This window comes from Rhipicephalus sanguineus, chromosome 9, assembly GCF_013339695.2.
Source record: "Rhipicephalus sanguineus isolate Rsan-2018 chromosome 9, BIME_Rsan_1.4, whole genome shotgun sequence".
NCBI classification, from domain to species: domain Eukaryota; kingdom Metazoa; phylum Arthropoda; class Arachnida; order Ixodida; family Ixodidae; genus Rhipicephalus; species Rhipicephalus sanguineus.
This window is the reverse complement of record NC_051184.2, coordinates 90106330-90121044: the sequence shown is the minus strand read 5'-3', so window position 1 is coordinate 90121044 and position 14715 is coordinate 90106330. Positions and strand designations below refer to the sequence as shown.

The 14715-nt window shown below is 45.6% G+C and overlaps 1 protein-coding gene across 2 annotated transcripts in view; it reads right to left on the bottom strand.

Moving 5' to 3' along the window:
- Nucleotides 1-6588: 6588 nt before the first annotated feature.
- Nucleotides 6589-14715, bottom strand: part of LOC119406000 (S-phase kinase-associated protein 2) — a 38205-nt gene continuing 30078 nt past the window's right edge. Inside the window, exons 10-11 of one of the 2 annotated variants that reach the window (XM_049419281.1) lie at nucleotides 13995-14157; nucleotides 6589-7584 (exon numbers count right to left, since the gene is read on the bottom strand). In XM_049419281.1, coding sequence (XP_049275238.1) covers nucleotides 7416-7584; nucleotides 13995-14157 — 332 coding nt within the window. In that variant the 3' untranslated portion in view covers nucleotides 6589-7415. Of the gene's footprint in view, nucleotides 9363-13994; nucleotides 14158-14715 lie in introns of both variants that reach the window. The other variant, XM_037672830.2, reaches the window with a different exon arrangement.

Sequence of the window (14715 nt, the reverse complement as noted above, 5' to 3'; positions counted from 1 at the left end):
AACTTTAATAAACATGTGTTACTGTTTTCTGATTTCATGGCTCTGTTTATTTACAGAATCTTTCAGGCACTTCCTCGAGTGCGGATGAGGCCCGCAAGATCGCCAACATCATCAAGGGCCAGAAGAAGCACTTGTAGTTTTGATTATGAGAATATATTTGAACATATGTCTCATTCATCCACTGTGATTATCATTGCAGGGGCGCTGCCACAGTGTGGGCCTTCTGCATGACGACAAGACACCCATAAAACACTTGCGCAAGACTAATTCTAATGGGGCTGAGAAGTGGGCAAATACAAAGCTAATACAATGCCAGCAGGCAAATACAGAACCAATAGGCCAATATAATTCCAATTGGCTAATAGAGAACCAATACACCAATATAGGTCCAGTAGGCTGATATAGAACCAATAGACCAATAGCCAAATACAGTTCCAATAGACCTATAGAACCAATAGACCAATAGGTGTCAATAACCCAATAGGCTATTGGTTTTTTATTGGGAATTTTTGCTAGGGATGGCATGCATAGTATATATTTTAGCAAGGGGATGAGAAAGGGAAGTTAGGGCGAGGGGGAGTGATATGAGGGTTAGGAGGAGAGGGTAATATAGAAAGAAAAGTGAGGAAGAAGTGATTTAAGGAGGAAGGAAAAGAGGAGAGGGTAAAGCATGACATAGCCTTGTATTATAGTATAATTTAGCAAGGGGGTGGGATAGGGAAGTGAGGATGAGAAGGACTGATGTTAGGGTGAGAAGGGAAAGGAGGAGAGAGGGAAGATGATGAAAGAAAGGAGACGTAAAATGACCCAGACAACACTCGACGTCCCGTGGTCGTCCTCAAATGGTACAATCGTCCTCGCACATTTCTCGATGTCCTTGGTACGTATTGAGTACGACACGAGCTGGTTTGGCCCGGAAACGTCTTTGCGAGTGCTTTCTGAGGACAACAAGTTGTCCTGAAAAGGTTCTTCCAGATACCTTTTGGGGATGACAAAAGCAATAGCGAGAGCGCGCTAGCAAGTTGTCCTGAAAAGGTTCTTCCAGGGACCTTTTGGGGATGACAAATGCAATGCATGCACTGAGCGCTTACATACGATTCCTCGCGTCCTTTTCACACTAAGTAGATGCATATCATATGTGAAAATTTTCTCAGCACGTTTGTTTCACACAGACATTGCATATTTTCGCCTCGTTGCTTCTCTTTTGGTTGAAAAGCTTCAATTATTACGCGTTTCGCTTTCTGAAACACAAGTAAATAATCTTGGGTATCGAAGCTGATATTGCGAAATGTTCATTTAAAATAGTGTGTTCCTAAACGTGGCTACAACGTGGCAGCCAGATATTAGTGAATATCCGCCGCTGAAGCGCGTAATAACAAACTAGCCGCTGGCAACCAGTGACCATGCGTTGCCGTTCTGGATAGTCAAGTAGCCAAACCAGCCAAGCCATTCCAAGTCAACTGACTGTCAAGATGGGATCTTGCAATGAAGGTTAGTGCAATGCAAACCGCATCTTTGTTGTTTGTGTGTACAGTACAGTTTAGTGTACAGTTAACAAAAGTAAGATGTCTGAAAGCGCAAATTGTAGACGTCGACGGGAGGTCAATCGCCGTGTTGATGGGTGCTTCACGTTACTCAACGCTCTGACTGGTGCTCCAATGAATGGATCGGCACCAGTCGAACAAATCGCGGTGAATTGTGCTTCAGAGAGTCTCAACGTGAATAACGGGGAATCGAGGTCTGCGTCTGACACATGGCCCGACCTCGGGCAAGTGAACTCGATGCCCGTGTCGAGTGCACTGGTGGGCTGTCAGAGCGGAGCCTCTAACACTAATGAATGCACTGTGCACGATACACGTGGTGACGAGGACATTGTGCCAGACTTTCGAGGAAGTTTACAAGCATGGGCCATTGAGTCGCAGTCGTCGCATGCTGCGGTGACATCACATGAGAGTGTCATGAAATGTAGCATTGTTCTACACGGGACAGCATCTGGTTCCTTTTGCATGTATTAATCCTTTCATTAAAATCGTAACTGCCTTTATTTGACGTCTTTTTTTTTTTTGCAGGAGTAGTCCGGTACAGTAAAACATCTTTGCAAATTTGTGTTGAATGCCTTAATATTGCTTTTTTTTTTTCAGACACTGCCTCTGACTATATACTTGGACTCGGATGCCTGAGAAAGCGGTCCTCATAACCAGTCGGGACTAATTATTGTTTAAATAAATGAATTTCAATCAACAAGCTTTGTATTTTTTGTCATAGTCAAGCACTTATTGTCACCTCTCCGTTTATTGACGCAGTATACATACACAAGACCTCACAGAGGTGTTTTTACTTTAATGTATGTAAATACCTTGAAAAGAATAAATCATATGTAGTAATACAAATTATCACAGCCTACGGTACCGAACCGGCTGCACAATAGTTGTTCTGAAAACATACTAAAAAAGTCCTGAAGTGTTGTTTTGAGGACGTCCTGAGGTTGTTATGAGTACGGACAACAGGACTGGATTAGTGCCATTCTAGTACCTTAACAGGACGTCCTGAGGATATCATAATGTCCTCAAGGTGGCATACTGAGGATGTCCTAAGGTTGTTATTGTGTTGTCTGGGGAGGTAAACAAAGATTACAGAAAGACGAAAGCATTTGCCGCGGTTTGTCCAGCGTTAGCTCGATCGGTCGGTCTTTTGGCTTGGTAAATGACGAGACCATTGGTTTGCAGAGATTTAACTCTTGGTTGAGGCAAGGAGGACGACAAGTCTACACGCCGCGACAAGGGAGCCCAGGTGTTCACCACAAGGCAACGCACAGACGCTGCTCGGCGCGAACGCGCAGTGAACTTGGATGCAGCGAGAGCCTCGGCGGTGGCATCCCACAAGAGCGGCGCCACCGCCGCTGTTGTGTTCGCTGATGCTTATTTCGCCGGCATTGACCTTGGCTGAATTTGAAGGGCAAACGCATGCACATGGGCGTTTTCTTGGTTTGTACCAGGAGTTGTCCCCGTTTTTACTTTGCACTGTACATTATATCCTCGTCAGTGCTCGTACGTCGCGGATTTCAGTGTCGTCTCTGGATATAACGTACCCGTCGAGGTGGTTTAGTGGTTATGGTGCTCGACTGCCGACCCGAAGGTCGCGGGACCAAATCCCGGCCGCATTTTCGGTGGAGGCGAAAATGTTTGAGGCCCGTGTACTGGTGGTCGAAATTTCCGGAGCCCCCCACTACCGCGTCGCTCGTAACCAATAAGTGGTTTTGGCACGTAAACTAGCAACTATTAAATGATTTAAGAAAGTGCACTTCTCATTCACAAAAAAGAAATCTGAAGGCATTTCCTCTTAATGAACATGAAGGTCATTGAACTAACGCTCGAGCCTGCGAACAGCAGCAGAGGAGGAGAGTAACGTACGCTACTTCTGCAGCCCTGGAGCTCGGCTCAGCGTCAACAGCTGCACTCACAAAGGCCGGCTGGTGCGCAACCGCTGTTGGTCTGAGAGAGTGGGATGCGGACCGCGCGCAACGCCTCCGAGACAAGCCTGTGCATAGCTCCGTTTTATCACATCATGCTATCTAAACCGAAATTTACGTTGCCAAGTCTGTAGTGACGAAGGTGATCACGTCGAAATTTCGGTCCAAGTTTCGCGGTGTTACAAAGCAAAGCACACAGGCCTGGCAACTCCTAAGAGGCTAAGGTTAAGCCTAGTGGGGAAGCCATTCAGCATCCGAGCGTAAGGTCGCAAGTTCGAAACCCGCTATTCAGTTTTTCCTTTCAAATTTATTGTTTGTATACGTTTCCTTTATTGCGATTACGGAGGTGACGTAAGAGCGCAAGGTAGAACCTGTGAGACTTTATTAAATATCCTGCAAATCGATGGGCCTGGGTCTAGGCTGCGCCGTGGGAAGTAGAGAGGCCTTGTCTAGAACCTGCGCGGATTACACAGGCTATAGCGTAAACGAGGGCGATGTGCCGCAGCAGTAATGCCCGTTCCCCTCACCCGGTGTTCCCTTTTCCACGCTCTGCTGTGTCGAGGTGAGCACGTGACGTGGCGTCGTAGCCAGTGGGAATTTAGGTGATGTTTCGCTGCTACCGACGCTGTTTTTTTTTTTTTTTCGCTCAATGAGCCTTCATGCTGTTGCATGAAAAAGAGAAAAAAAAAATCACCTGTATGAAATGGCAACAGCTAGTACTGTTGCATTTTGCGTTGTCCGACTTTCTTTTATGAATGTTTATTTGACCAGGACCGTGCACTAACTCGGGTCATCTTCGACACATTGCACCGGTCTGACCAGGCGCTGCAATGATTGGACGAATCAGAGCGCACTGGTGCAATTTGATGGAAGATGCCATCAGATTGCCCCAGTGTCAAACAGTCGGAGAGTCTTTCTTGAATGTGCCACTTCACTTACCTGACGTGCAGTTTATGGGAACTGTCTTGAAGCACCTTTGATTGTTGCAAAATGTGGTCTCATGTCGCACAGTGAAGCTATAGCTAACTGTACAAATTTTGCCCCTATGCTTATTCCAAACTTCTAACGCAGGCATACACAAGAAAACAACACACATACTGAAAAACATTGCGCTATTTTTATTTTCAACATGCTTTCACACAATATAATACACACCACACACTTTTAATACTCGTCCAGACGCAAAAAATAAGTGAGCAATGATCAAACTGCAGCAATGTAATGGAAGCACGATGCCACAGTGCATTCATAAAACATGCTTTATAAAAAGGAGAGGCATGCATGTTGAACAACAAATGAGGGGGGAGGGGCACAAAGAGTACAAGCACATGAAATTGTAGTGGAATGTGCTGAACTTCAATGATAGGAATGAAAACAATTGGGCAAAAAAAATGGCACTTGTACATGACTCAATTAATACATACTATAACTGGTACTCAGCCGTAGTCGTGATGACGATGGTAATGTTCATGTTTCCGTTTCACTGCATCTTTTCCGGCAGAATGCACATAAAGGGGGAACATTCATATGTTGCCAGGTGAACACTGCTGAATGCGTGGATGAACAGTTAAGCCCGATTGTTGCACTTGAATAGGAATTTCAGTAACCACTGGAATCTCAGAAGTTGTTTCGCTCTGAACTTGGTTTTGCAAAGCCGGTTTAGTATTTCGTTTTTTATTTAACAAGGGTTTCATGACAATGCGCTTGTTCTTCACACAATCTGCTACGACATCATTGTGACCAACAAGATTACAATCGACAGGAATGACAAAGTCACTACACTTACTATTATCAATTCATGGGAACCATGTCAGGGCCAAAACGCACATGCAGCACTGCTGCTGTTGGAAATACAACTTTAGTGCCTTCGTTAGAATACTTAAACTTGAGAAACGGACAATGGAAGCATTCCATCTGCACGCAGGCAAAATACCAGACATTCAGCACAGCAGTATTATTTACCTGCTCAGCATTCGCATACGGCAATTACTGGATGTTTTGCGCAGCATCTCCCTAGAGAAAAACTGCCTTCTGGTAAACATTCGTCGTCTGCCGACTCACTATTCAGCTCCCAAGTGTTACGACAAATCTAAACAAGAAACCGTTATCAAATGGAAGAAACCCAATGGTGCGCTTCTACGTAATCTTCAGTGTGGTTGCCTCGGCAACTGCACGAAATGCACGAGCGCTACTAAGAAAGACAAGTTTCAGCTCCTCTAAGGAGTAGCTTTTCTCAGAACTATTGAAAGTCTGGCCACAACTACACTTGCTTTCTTCACGTAGTGTTAAGCACGGGGTTTTGACTTACAGCCGCGACTTCCCGAGCACAGCCTAAACGAGTGCAGGAGCAACAGCTCTAAAAAAAATGAAAGATGACTGAACAATGACATCATATGTCCTCAACCCTTCCAGGAAGTATACAAACTTCACTGCAAATTTTTCAACGCACAACTGTAACTGAAATGAAAAAAAAAATTTCAATGGCCTCGAAGTGGGAGGGTCTACGTGGCTCTATGGTTTCGCAGCATCGTTTAGAACTTCGCTTCCGACTGCTATAGCACATATATAACAAGCATGAAACTTTCTCAATGATCTAGATTCAAGGGACGCTGTGCAAGTTTCAGTGAAAGGGAGCTGCTTCATTGTGCACTTTAAGTAGGCAAGTTCAACAATGGCTTATGGCTGCGCCTGCTGGAATGCTTCGTTAAGCTAGCATATTTGGCACAGGTTTTGAAAAAGATGTCGGAAAACACGTGACAGAGATGACAGGATGAACACACGGAAATGACTGCAAATCGTATTCTTTGACGTGCTCGTTCTGAACAACGCCTAAAAAGATCGGACTGTCAGACTACTTGCCAATGGGACTTTCAAACGACCAGCCCATAACATCCCTGAAATACTACATGCACACTATTCAGTGACAGTTTTTAGCTGCAACGACACTTTTGAACAGCTCCTGAACAAAAACACACGGCAGAAGAACGTATTGTTGGGCGAGTTGGTGCTTGCTGAATGACATAATGCGCTAAAAACACACACCACAAAGTAAGTCCCGTCGGTTTGTGTTCCTTACTTTGTGGTGAGTGTTTTTAGCGCTGCATTATGTCATTCAAAAACACACGGATTTGGAGTTGTACAATTTCTCCTCAATTTTGGATATCGCTCTTTTGGTAAAGGAGCTTTCAATGGTGTTGTTTTAGTTGCACATTGCTAATATACTACGCACAGGCATTTCACTACACTCACAATTTTCGTTTTATACCCTGGAGCTGTCCGGTACGGCATAGGTGAAGAATGGCACAGCTGATGTTCTGCTTCAGTGAAACAGGAACTAATTCCAGCAAGGTACGTATAGCTAGTAAATGAACACTACTTCAACGTTTGAAGTTGAAACGAGTTTGATCACAGGAACAGCAGCCAGGTTTTCTTGTCATTCTTCCATCACTCAATGCCACCTTATAGCATTGCAATCGTGCATGCTTAAATGTAATGCTACACGAATAGTTTCACCGAGGCATGACTTGCACAAGACCGAATACGAAAGCAATGCAGCGAACTGCCTCACAGTTAATGGTACAGTCGTGAGTGAATGAAAGATAAACGCTCGTATGGCGTTCGGGAGCTGCTGCGTAAACTTCCTTTCTGTACTGAAAGCTTTAAACATGCGCTGGATGTAAACTTCGACCCCCATAGGCCAGTGACATTATTATTCTGTGCCACAATTGATGCATATTTAATCACACTAACGAATGCATCAAAATGTGGGGCTTATGGTGTCATGGATTTTAATGCTACTCAAGACACACGAAAACTGGAGATAGCTGGAAATCTCGAGCTAACCGGGGTCTTGACATGCGGATCCACCAGACAAGTGCTTCACAAAGACCGTCTGCAACGCAGAGCCTTAGAAACTCCGTGTGAAGCGAGGGTTGAGGGCGTTCGACTAGACGGGGCAGTAAGCTGCACGGACCAACTGTCGAAGGAGGCGAGGGGACCGAGAGGCGGGCCATCGGAAGGCGGCCACGATGTATCGGATAATGGCGGAGCCCGATGCGCGGCGGAGGGCAAACTGCTGCCGAATGCGGGCAAAGAGCCTTCGAGTGTTTCTAGACCTGGGTACACGCAAAAAAAAAAAAAAAAAAAAAAAAAAAAAAAAAGCAAATTTTGAGACTGTACAGCTAAAGCACAATGGACAATTCTTTAAACGCAGTTTTTTTTTTTGTCAAGATCACCGTGAAGCTACAGTTGGTTACAACCTGAAAAAAAAAAAAAAAAAAAGAAGAAGTCAGCTCCACCCACAGCCATTGCCATCCCTCCCACAGAGAATTTGCACAATTTCCAATAGCACTTACTCATTTTTTTGCGACATCAACACCTCTAGAGAGTTGACTTTCCCATATAGACACATGTTCGTATCGCTGGCTCCAGGTTGGAAACCTGAATGTCTTGGTGAATTTCGTCGAGTATTCTGACCGCTGCTCAGCCAAACAGTGTTTTAGGTAGTAATGACAAAACTTTAACTCTTAGTATGCGTAATATTTACATTAGCCGAGAGAAAGTACTTCCAGTTCGAGCAGAAACCAGCACGCACGACTGTCTTTCACAGGTGAAGGGAAGGCACATCGTGATCCTGAAGGCTGAACTTACCATGTTTAATCGAATGTAATGCGCGTTTTTTTTCCACATTTTTGCTACCTGAAGTCAACCCTTGTGTCACAGTTGAATAACGAAATTCAAGTTGCTAAAAAGGGCAATGATGCACGCAATCCTTTTATTCTAGTTTTATTTCTTTCTTCCTGAAAAGTCAACCCCCGTGTTACAATCGTGGTCGCGTTATAACAGAGTAAATATGGTACATTTTTTCTTGGGCAGTAACCGAGTATAAGCGCCATGATTCTAGAAGGACGTACTTTGTTTTTTGCACATCAATTTTCCACCCTCCAGGTAAACTGTTTGGAATGCTAGTTAGCAACAGTGCGATGAGGAATCTTCAGCATTATGGCAGGGAAGCTAATTGAAAATGAAGTACAAACTACAAACACTAAACTACGTACACATTACGTACATAACAGCAGGCTGTTTTTGAGAGATCAATTGGACTACTGTGGCAGTGATACACAAATGGCACGTCAATCCAACAAAAGTTAAAAAAATCAACTATGACTACGAAAGTTTCTTGGGACGTTTGGAATTATATTATAACGTTGTCACTGCCTGACACCTAGGGGGTGAACAGGGAGGCAAAGGAGCTACGGGTTGTGGTTGAAAGCCGTTTCGAACCACATTCTAACCATTAATGCGATGGAAGGCCTTGCCGGGGCGTGAAATGCCGAAATGGCAAGTGTGAACAGTGCTACAGTGATAGGAAAACAAAAGGGCTCGCAGCCTTTTTGTCTCACAAAACACCAGTTCACGCCTGAACTCTGAGAATACCCCGTGATTGCAACTAATCGGCACTTTCAAGCAGGCTAACAGAGGCAAACAGAAACACCATGACATCGTTCAAAATTCACTTCTGTGATGGCATGTTTGACGCAGTTGCATTAACTTCTGTCAACTGCGTTGCAAGTGCCACAAGGATGTCAAAACCAGTGTGCGTAGTTTGAACAGTGAAACACAAACTCGCGAAATTCACATCGGTCTTGTCACTGCCAGTGTTACGAAGTCTTTCGGGGCATTTGCCGCCCCCACAGCGAACGACGGTCAGTCGCGGACTTTGAGGCCCCATATGCTGCTTCTGCGGATGCCAGTCGTTGGGCGTGCAACGGTTGAGAAAAGCTGCTTGTTGATGTCGAGGTTCGGCAGCTTCTTGCGGACTACGTGCAGGTGGTTGTCGTTCAGCACGCCAAACAGCTCGAGCTGCTGTAGCGATGGCATGTTTGACAGTGTGCTGCAGGTAATGGACAGAAAAATGTGGTCAAGGTTCAATCATCGTCCCTGTGTCGCATGGTAAATAACCTCACATATCCTGATGACACACCGAAGCTCACAGCATAACCCAAAAGAGGTAAAGTATGTTATGAGCGAAATTACAGCAGTGGGTGAGGGAGCAGCCACTATACTCCTTTCAACAACGTTCGCTTTCAAAGCAAAGTGGCAAGAGAATGCTGCCAATCTGTAGTCGGGTACAACTTCAGAGGTCCGCAGAGGCCCCACATAGATGACCGAAGTGCAGCAGCTGATCACCACCGTGGCCAAAGAAAGTCTCGCTCGTGCACTGCTGGACTAACCCCAAAGTTTATTCATTCATTCGTTTATTCATGCACTCGGCAATGTTCTCCGAAGGTGGCGTCACCGACTGTCGGGCTCACGATGTCAGTCTGGCATGTGCGCCCATTGGTCCAGGCTTGTGTGCATCCGCGTTTGAGGAGGAAATGCCAGACTTCTAAAGTTGTACCCGACTATGGATACATGGGCAGAAAACCTATTCATGCTACCCCACTACGTGGGTGTCCTGCACACACTGTGCAATTTCAAATAATTACACATAGAATCAAACCTCAATATAATGAAATCAGTACATATTTCGAAATTAAAAATAACCTCGCAGGTTTCTGGAATAAACCTGTATCTGATTAGTCAGAAACCGGTGCTGAATGTCCCTAGCTAAGTTAGTGTAGTGCGTTGCCTACTACAGCAACACCGTGCCACGGCGCTTGCTCTCTGCCATACGAGGACACATGTTTGCTCCGGGACTGCCCGCACAACGGAGTTTCCTTGTGCTCGGATAGCTCCTGGATGTGCACGAGTGCTGCTCATATTTTGTTTAATGAATGCGGGGGCGACAACACTGTTTTGCAGGTGAAGTGCATTTGAAGCGGTCCTCTGAACAAGAGGGCGGTATGGCGTACTTTGGGGTTGCCGCCTATTACAAGCACGCAGTACGCTTTACGACAATGCCACACCACAGGGGCTGCAAAACAGACACAGTTCAAGATGCTTATTGCACTAAGTTGTCGGTGATAAGTCGTACTCATGTATTCATGAATGGCCACCATCACTCATCTGTGGGGCTCTTTGTTTATCCGCCTGGGCAGGCACCTGGCCGCCAACAGGCTGTCCGAATGCTTGCCTGGCATTTGTTTTTCTCGGGCAGCACAGGCTGGAAGCTCTGCACACCAGCCTCTATGCTATCGCAATGCACTTCTTTATCCGCCTCTGGCAGCCCTCTGACTTGCTCAGGCCGCTTGAACAAAACACTTACTATGCTGTAGCAGCAAGCAGACAACATGGTTTTCGTGTCGTCTGCTTGTAAACTGTTAGAGCAGAAGTTTCGAGCCCAACTTGGCAGTCTACTTAGGTTTGCAGGTTGTGGAACTCGTGAGGATTCATGTCCGGTCAAGGTCGCCATTTTTTGCAAACAGAACGTGAATTACCAGGGGGAGGGTTGAGGGGGGGGCAAAATGAAGTTTGTCCGCTCACTTTGTAATAGCATAGCAAGAAACAAGGAGACACCTGACGACACACAGCGCTATGTGTGTCGATACACACGTCGACTTCCCTGCGTGACCTCGTTCTTTGCGGTGCTGTTACAAGGTGACAATGACATACCAACAAGCCAGCATCACGACTCCGTAGTCAGCTCATTAGGAACGGCTGCCTGGTGCTTCACGACTGCAATGCAGTCTTCGTGACTGAAGGTAAGACATTTTGATGACCTACTACTCTACTCTATCGTCTTCCTCATCAACAGAGCCTGGAAAGGCTCTGCAATTAATTAACACTTTCCTGTCTGCAGGAAAGTAGGCCATTTTTAGGTACTCTAGTTAATTTTTCTACTGCCATACAAAATTATTGTTACTACAATGTATGGTGTTAATCTGTAGAACAAGTAATGCACTTTCTAATGGCATTAGATTGAAAGTAAACATTACAAAAAAAATTCGCGAGAAAAAAAAGAAGCTTTAAATGAAACTTTTTAACGAGAACACGCTGTAAATAAAACAGTGCTGCTTTGCACCAAACGAACACCAAAAAAATTCAGAATATACGTTTTCACCAAAAATGTTATATCCAATAACCCTGAAAATACAAGCATTCTATCTGCAGCCGTTATTTAGATACAAAAGAAAACGTTAGCCCAACTGGCTATAGTGCTACCGCGCAATGCAGTTATGTGATGCGGTGAAGCACGAATTTGCGCAGCATGTCTGCAGAAAACATTCATTTTCTCTTTTATTTTTGGCTCAGGGTATACACACATGCATATTCATTAGTTCTGTCTCGCGTCTCGGCGATTATTTCTTATGCAAAGAACGGCATGAACAAATCGACAGGTCAGACAAAATGCCGCGCGGCACTATGGAGCGCAACGGCGAAGACAGTAAACTTTAAAAAGCACAGCAAATTTTAAAACTTAACATACGTTACAGGTTATCACCAGCATTTCTACCAAAAGTAAAATCCCGCTACTATTCAAAGTTGCTTCCAATTCCTTTGAACCAAGAAGAATGACATTTGCACATTCCTGGTCTCAATTAAAAAAAAAAATATTGTGTGGGTTAGTAGGGTCATGACAAATATGCTCATTTTTGTTTATAATATGTGATATATACAGTCTATCCTGGATATATCGAACTCGGATATATTGAATTATTGGCTATATCGAACAGTTGAGAAATCCCCTTGAATTGCCATGCATGGGGCTGGTGTGCATGTATATCAAACTCCCGCACAGCGAAATATCCGCTATATTGAACGCTGCCCCGCGCCGAAGACCGGAAAGTGCATTTTTCCTAACAGATATTCATCATTTATCGGCCGAATTCTTATAACTTCCAGTTCCTCGTCGCGCGCAGGTGACGAAATTGCGTTGCTCTAGTTCGTTGCGCAGCACTTGTCAGTTCACCGGTATATTTGATGCGCGGTCCGCAGGTTTTAATGCATGGGCTAGTGTTTTTCAAAGAGGCTGATTGCCGAGGGCACCAAAATGAGAATTCGAAGTGACTTGGCAGCCTTGTTGTAATGTTGGCATTCCCTTCCTTGTCTGTCCGTGCACGATGGCATGCGGGCCTTCAAAGCACGGCCTTCGAGATCCGCAACCTCGTGACGTATTCCTAGTGTTTTCGGTTTTAAAATGCTGATCTCAGAGGCTACGCTTTTTTTCGCATTTCTCGCCAAAGTAGTGGCTGCCTTCTACAAAGCCACAAGTGCCATCGGTATCGCCAACATGTCGACAGTGGAGAAATGTTTCTTCGTGCAGCGTTGTTATCTTGTGGCATGTGTGCTTCTCGCTTCGTTCTTGATAAATCGTCATTCGGGAGTCGAACTAAACATTGTACCGCTCGTAGCGATAAAAATGATGACCGGTGCTTGGAATGACGTCAAGTAAAGCACCGTCGTGCACTGTTTCCTTACGGGCCTTGGTGCCAGGTGACGACTTCGGGCGCGTCATGACCACCGACTACGGTGTACGGTGCGTCAGTGAATTTTGCGACTTATTAGCAGTTCCGCGCGCCGCATCGGACGGGAGCACGGCGAGTGACTTTATCGGTGCAGATAACGATGTAGCTGTTTCTGATTGCATCGATGCCGAGATCATAGCTGACGTTGCTGGTGCTGCGGAAATGGACCCATGCGGTTTGAAGACGCCAGCCGCCGCTGCCACCGCTAAACCCTTTACCGCGCTACAGAGCTCGCATCAGTGTTCAGCGTCGATCACCGCTGTTGTGGCCGAAGGTGTTGAATTTACTTATCTGGAAAGCTTCAATGATATTGACGATGACTTGATAAATTCACGGCGCGCAAGAAGAAAGACAAGTTTATGGACTACGTATTTGCATGCGAAATAAAGTGCGCTAACTTGCAAAAGAAGAAGTTCTCGCCTTGTTCTTTAGCATATGTGAGCGAATCGTTATGTTCGCGCTTTTTACGATTTCGGAAAACTGTGTCGAGGCCTGTAGTGCTTTAATTAAAGCCTTAAATACGCATATTTCGTATTTCGAATGATCGATATATCGAACTATTTCGCGGTCCCCTTCGAGTTCGATATATCCGGGATCGACTGTACTATTCGAATTCGATTTGGAATTATTTGACCAAATCACTGTTTGCTTCGAGCCTAAAATGTACTATTCGCACAAGCCTAACTAACACTGTGCATGTCCAAAATACAGTGAACTAGAAGTGAGGTAGTGCACTCACTGGCGTCGAACGCGTGACGTCGCGAATGTCTCCTTGCAAGCGTTGGTCACAGATGCTACATTGATCTCGACCAATGCTTCAAGTGGCCTCGACTGCCACGACACCTGGTGTGCAGCAGTGTAAGCACCATTCGTTCCTTTGCCTCGCATCTCCTCTCTAGCAGTGCTGTGCACCACGTGTCGTGACCGTCAATTGCACATGACGCATCTGTGACCACGGCAACATCAGCAGCGTCACCTCCCGCGTTGCCGCTGCCGCGCAGTGAGCCCGCTCCCCGTCTGCTTGTTCACTGTATTCGAACTTAAAATGAATTTCTACAAATGCTTGGACACAAGCTTCGAAACGAGGCAAGGAAAGCTAGTGGGTAGCTGGCACTCACAGGAAGGTGGTGGGCATGATGCCGTAGCAGCGGCTAATGCACAGGTGTTGCAGTTCTGGGAGGCCATTCACGATGGCACGGATGGCTTCGCAGGAGATCTCCGTTGCGTCGCTGAGGTCCAGTTCCACAAGAAGCGGGCATTGGTCCACGAGCGCGGTCACATCTGAAAGCGCAGGGGGGAATTCACGGTTGAGCACGAGTGCAAAAAACAGTGCACTTGTCAGTGAGCACTTGTTATCTCGTAAAGAGAACATTGGGGAAGTAATTCCTTGCTTCGCTGCAGGGAATGCAAGGAATGCAAAGAAGGCAATACAATTGCAACGTTATATGAAGGCTAGCAGCTCCCTCCTTTTGAATCCGATCTCAAAATGCTGGCGTAAGGGAATACAGCTGCTCCAGGGAGTGTAGCGGTTTTCGTGCTGTCTGTCGTCTTAATGCGAAGAGCGGTAACGGCACAGCACATACTAGGGCAGGAGCAGTCTACTGATGTCTGTCGAGATAGCGCATGCGTGCAACCACACCTGTTCGTACAAGTAAGAAGTATATGCCAGAAGAAAGAAGACGACGAATCTGGCCAAATGTTCGAATCGGCACGAGCGCGTGCAGTGATGCTACCGAGGACTATTGATTTGAAGCAATTTTTGGAGCAGCAATATTTCCATTTTGGAGCACTTTGGAGCAGCAAAAATTTTCATCCTGGAGCACTTTGGAGCAAGTAATT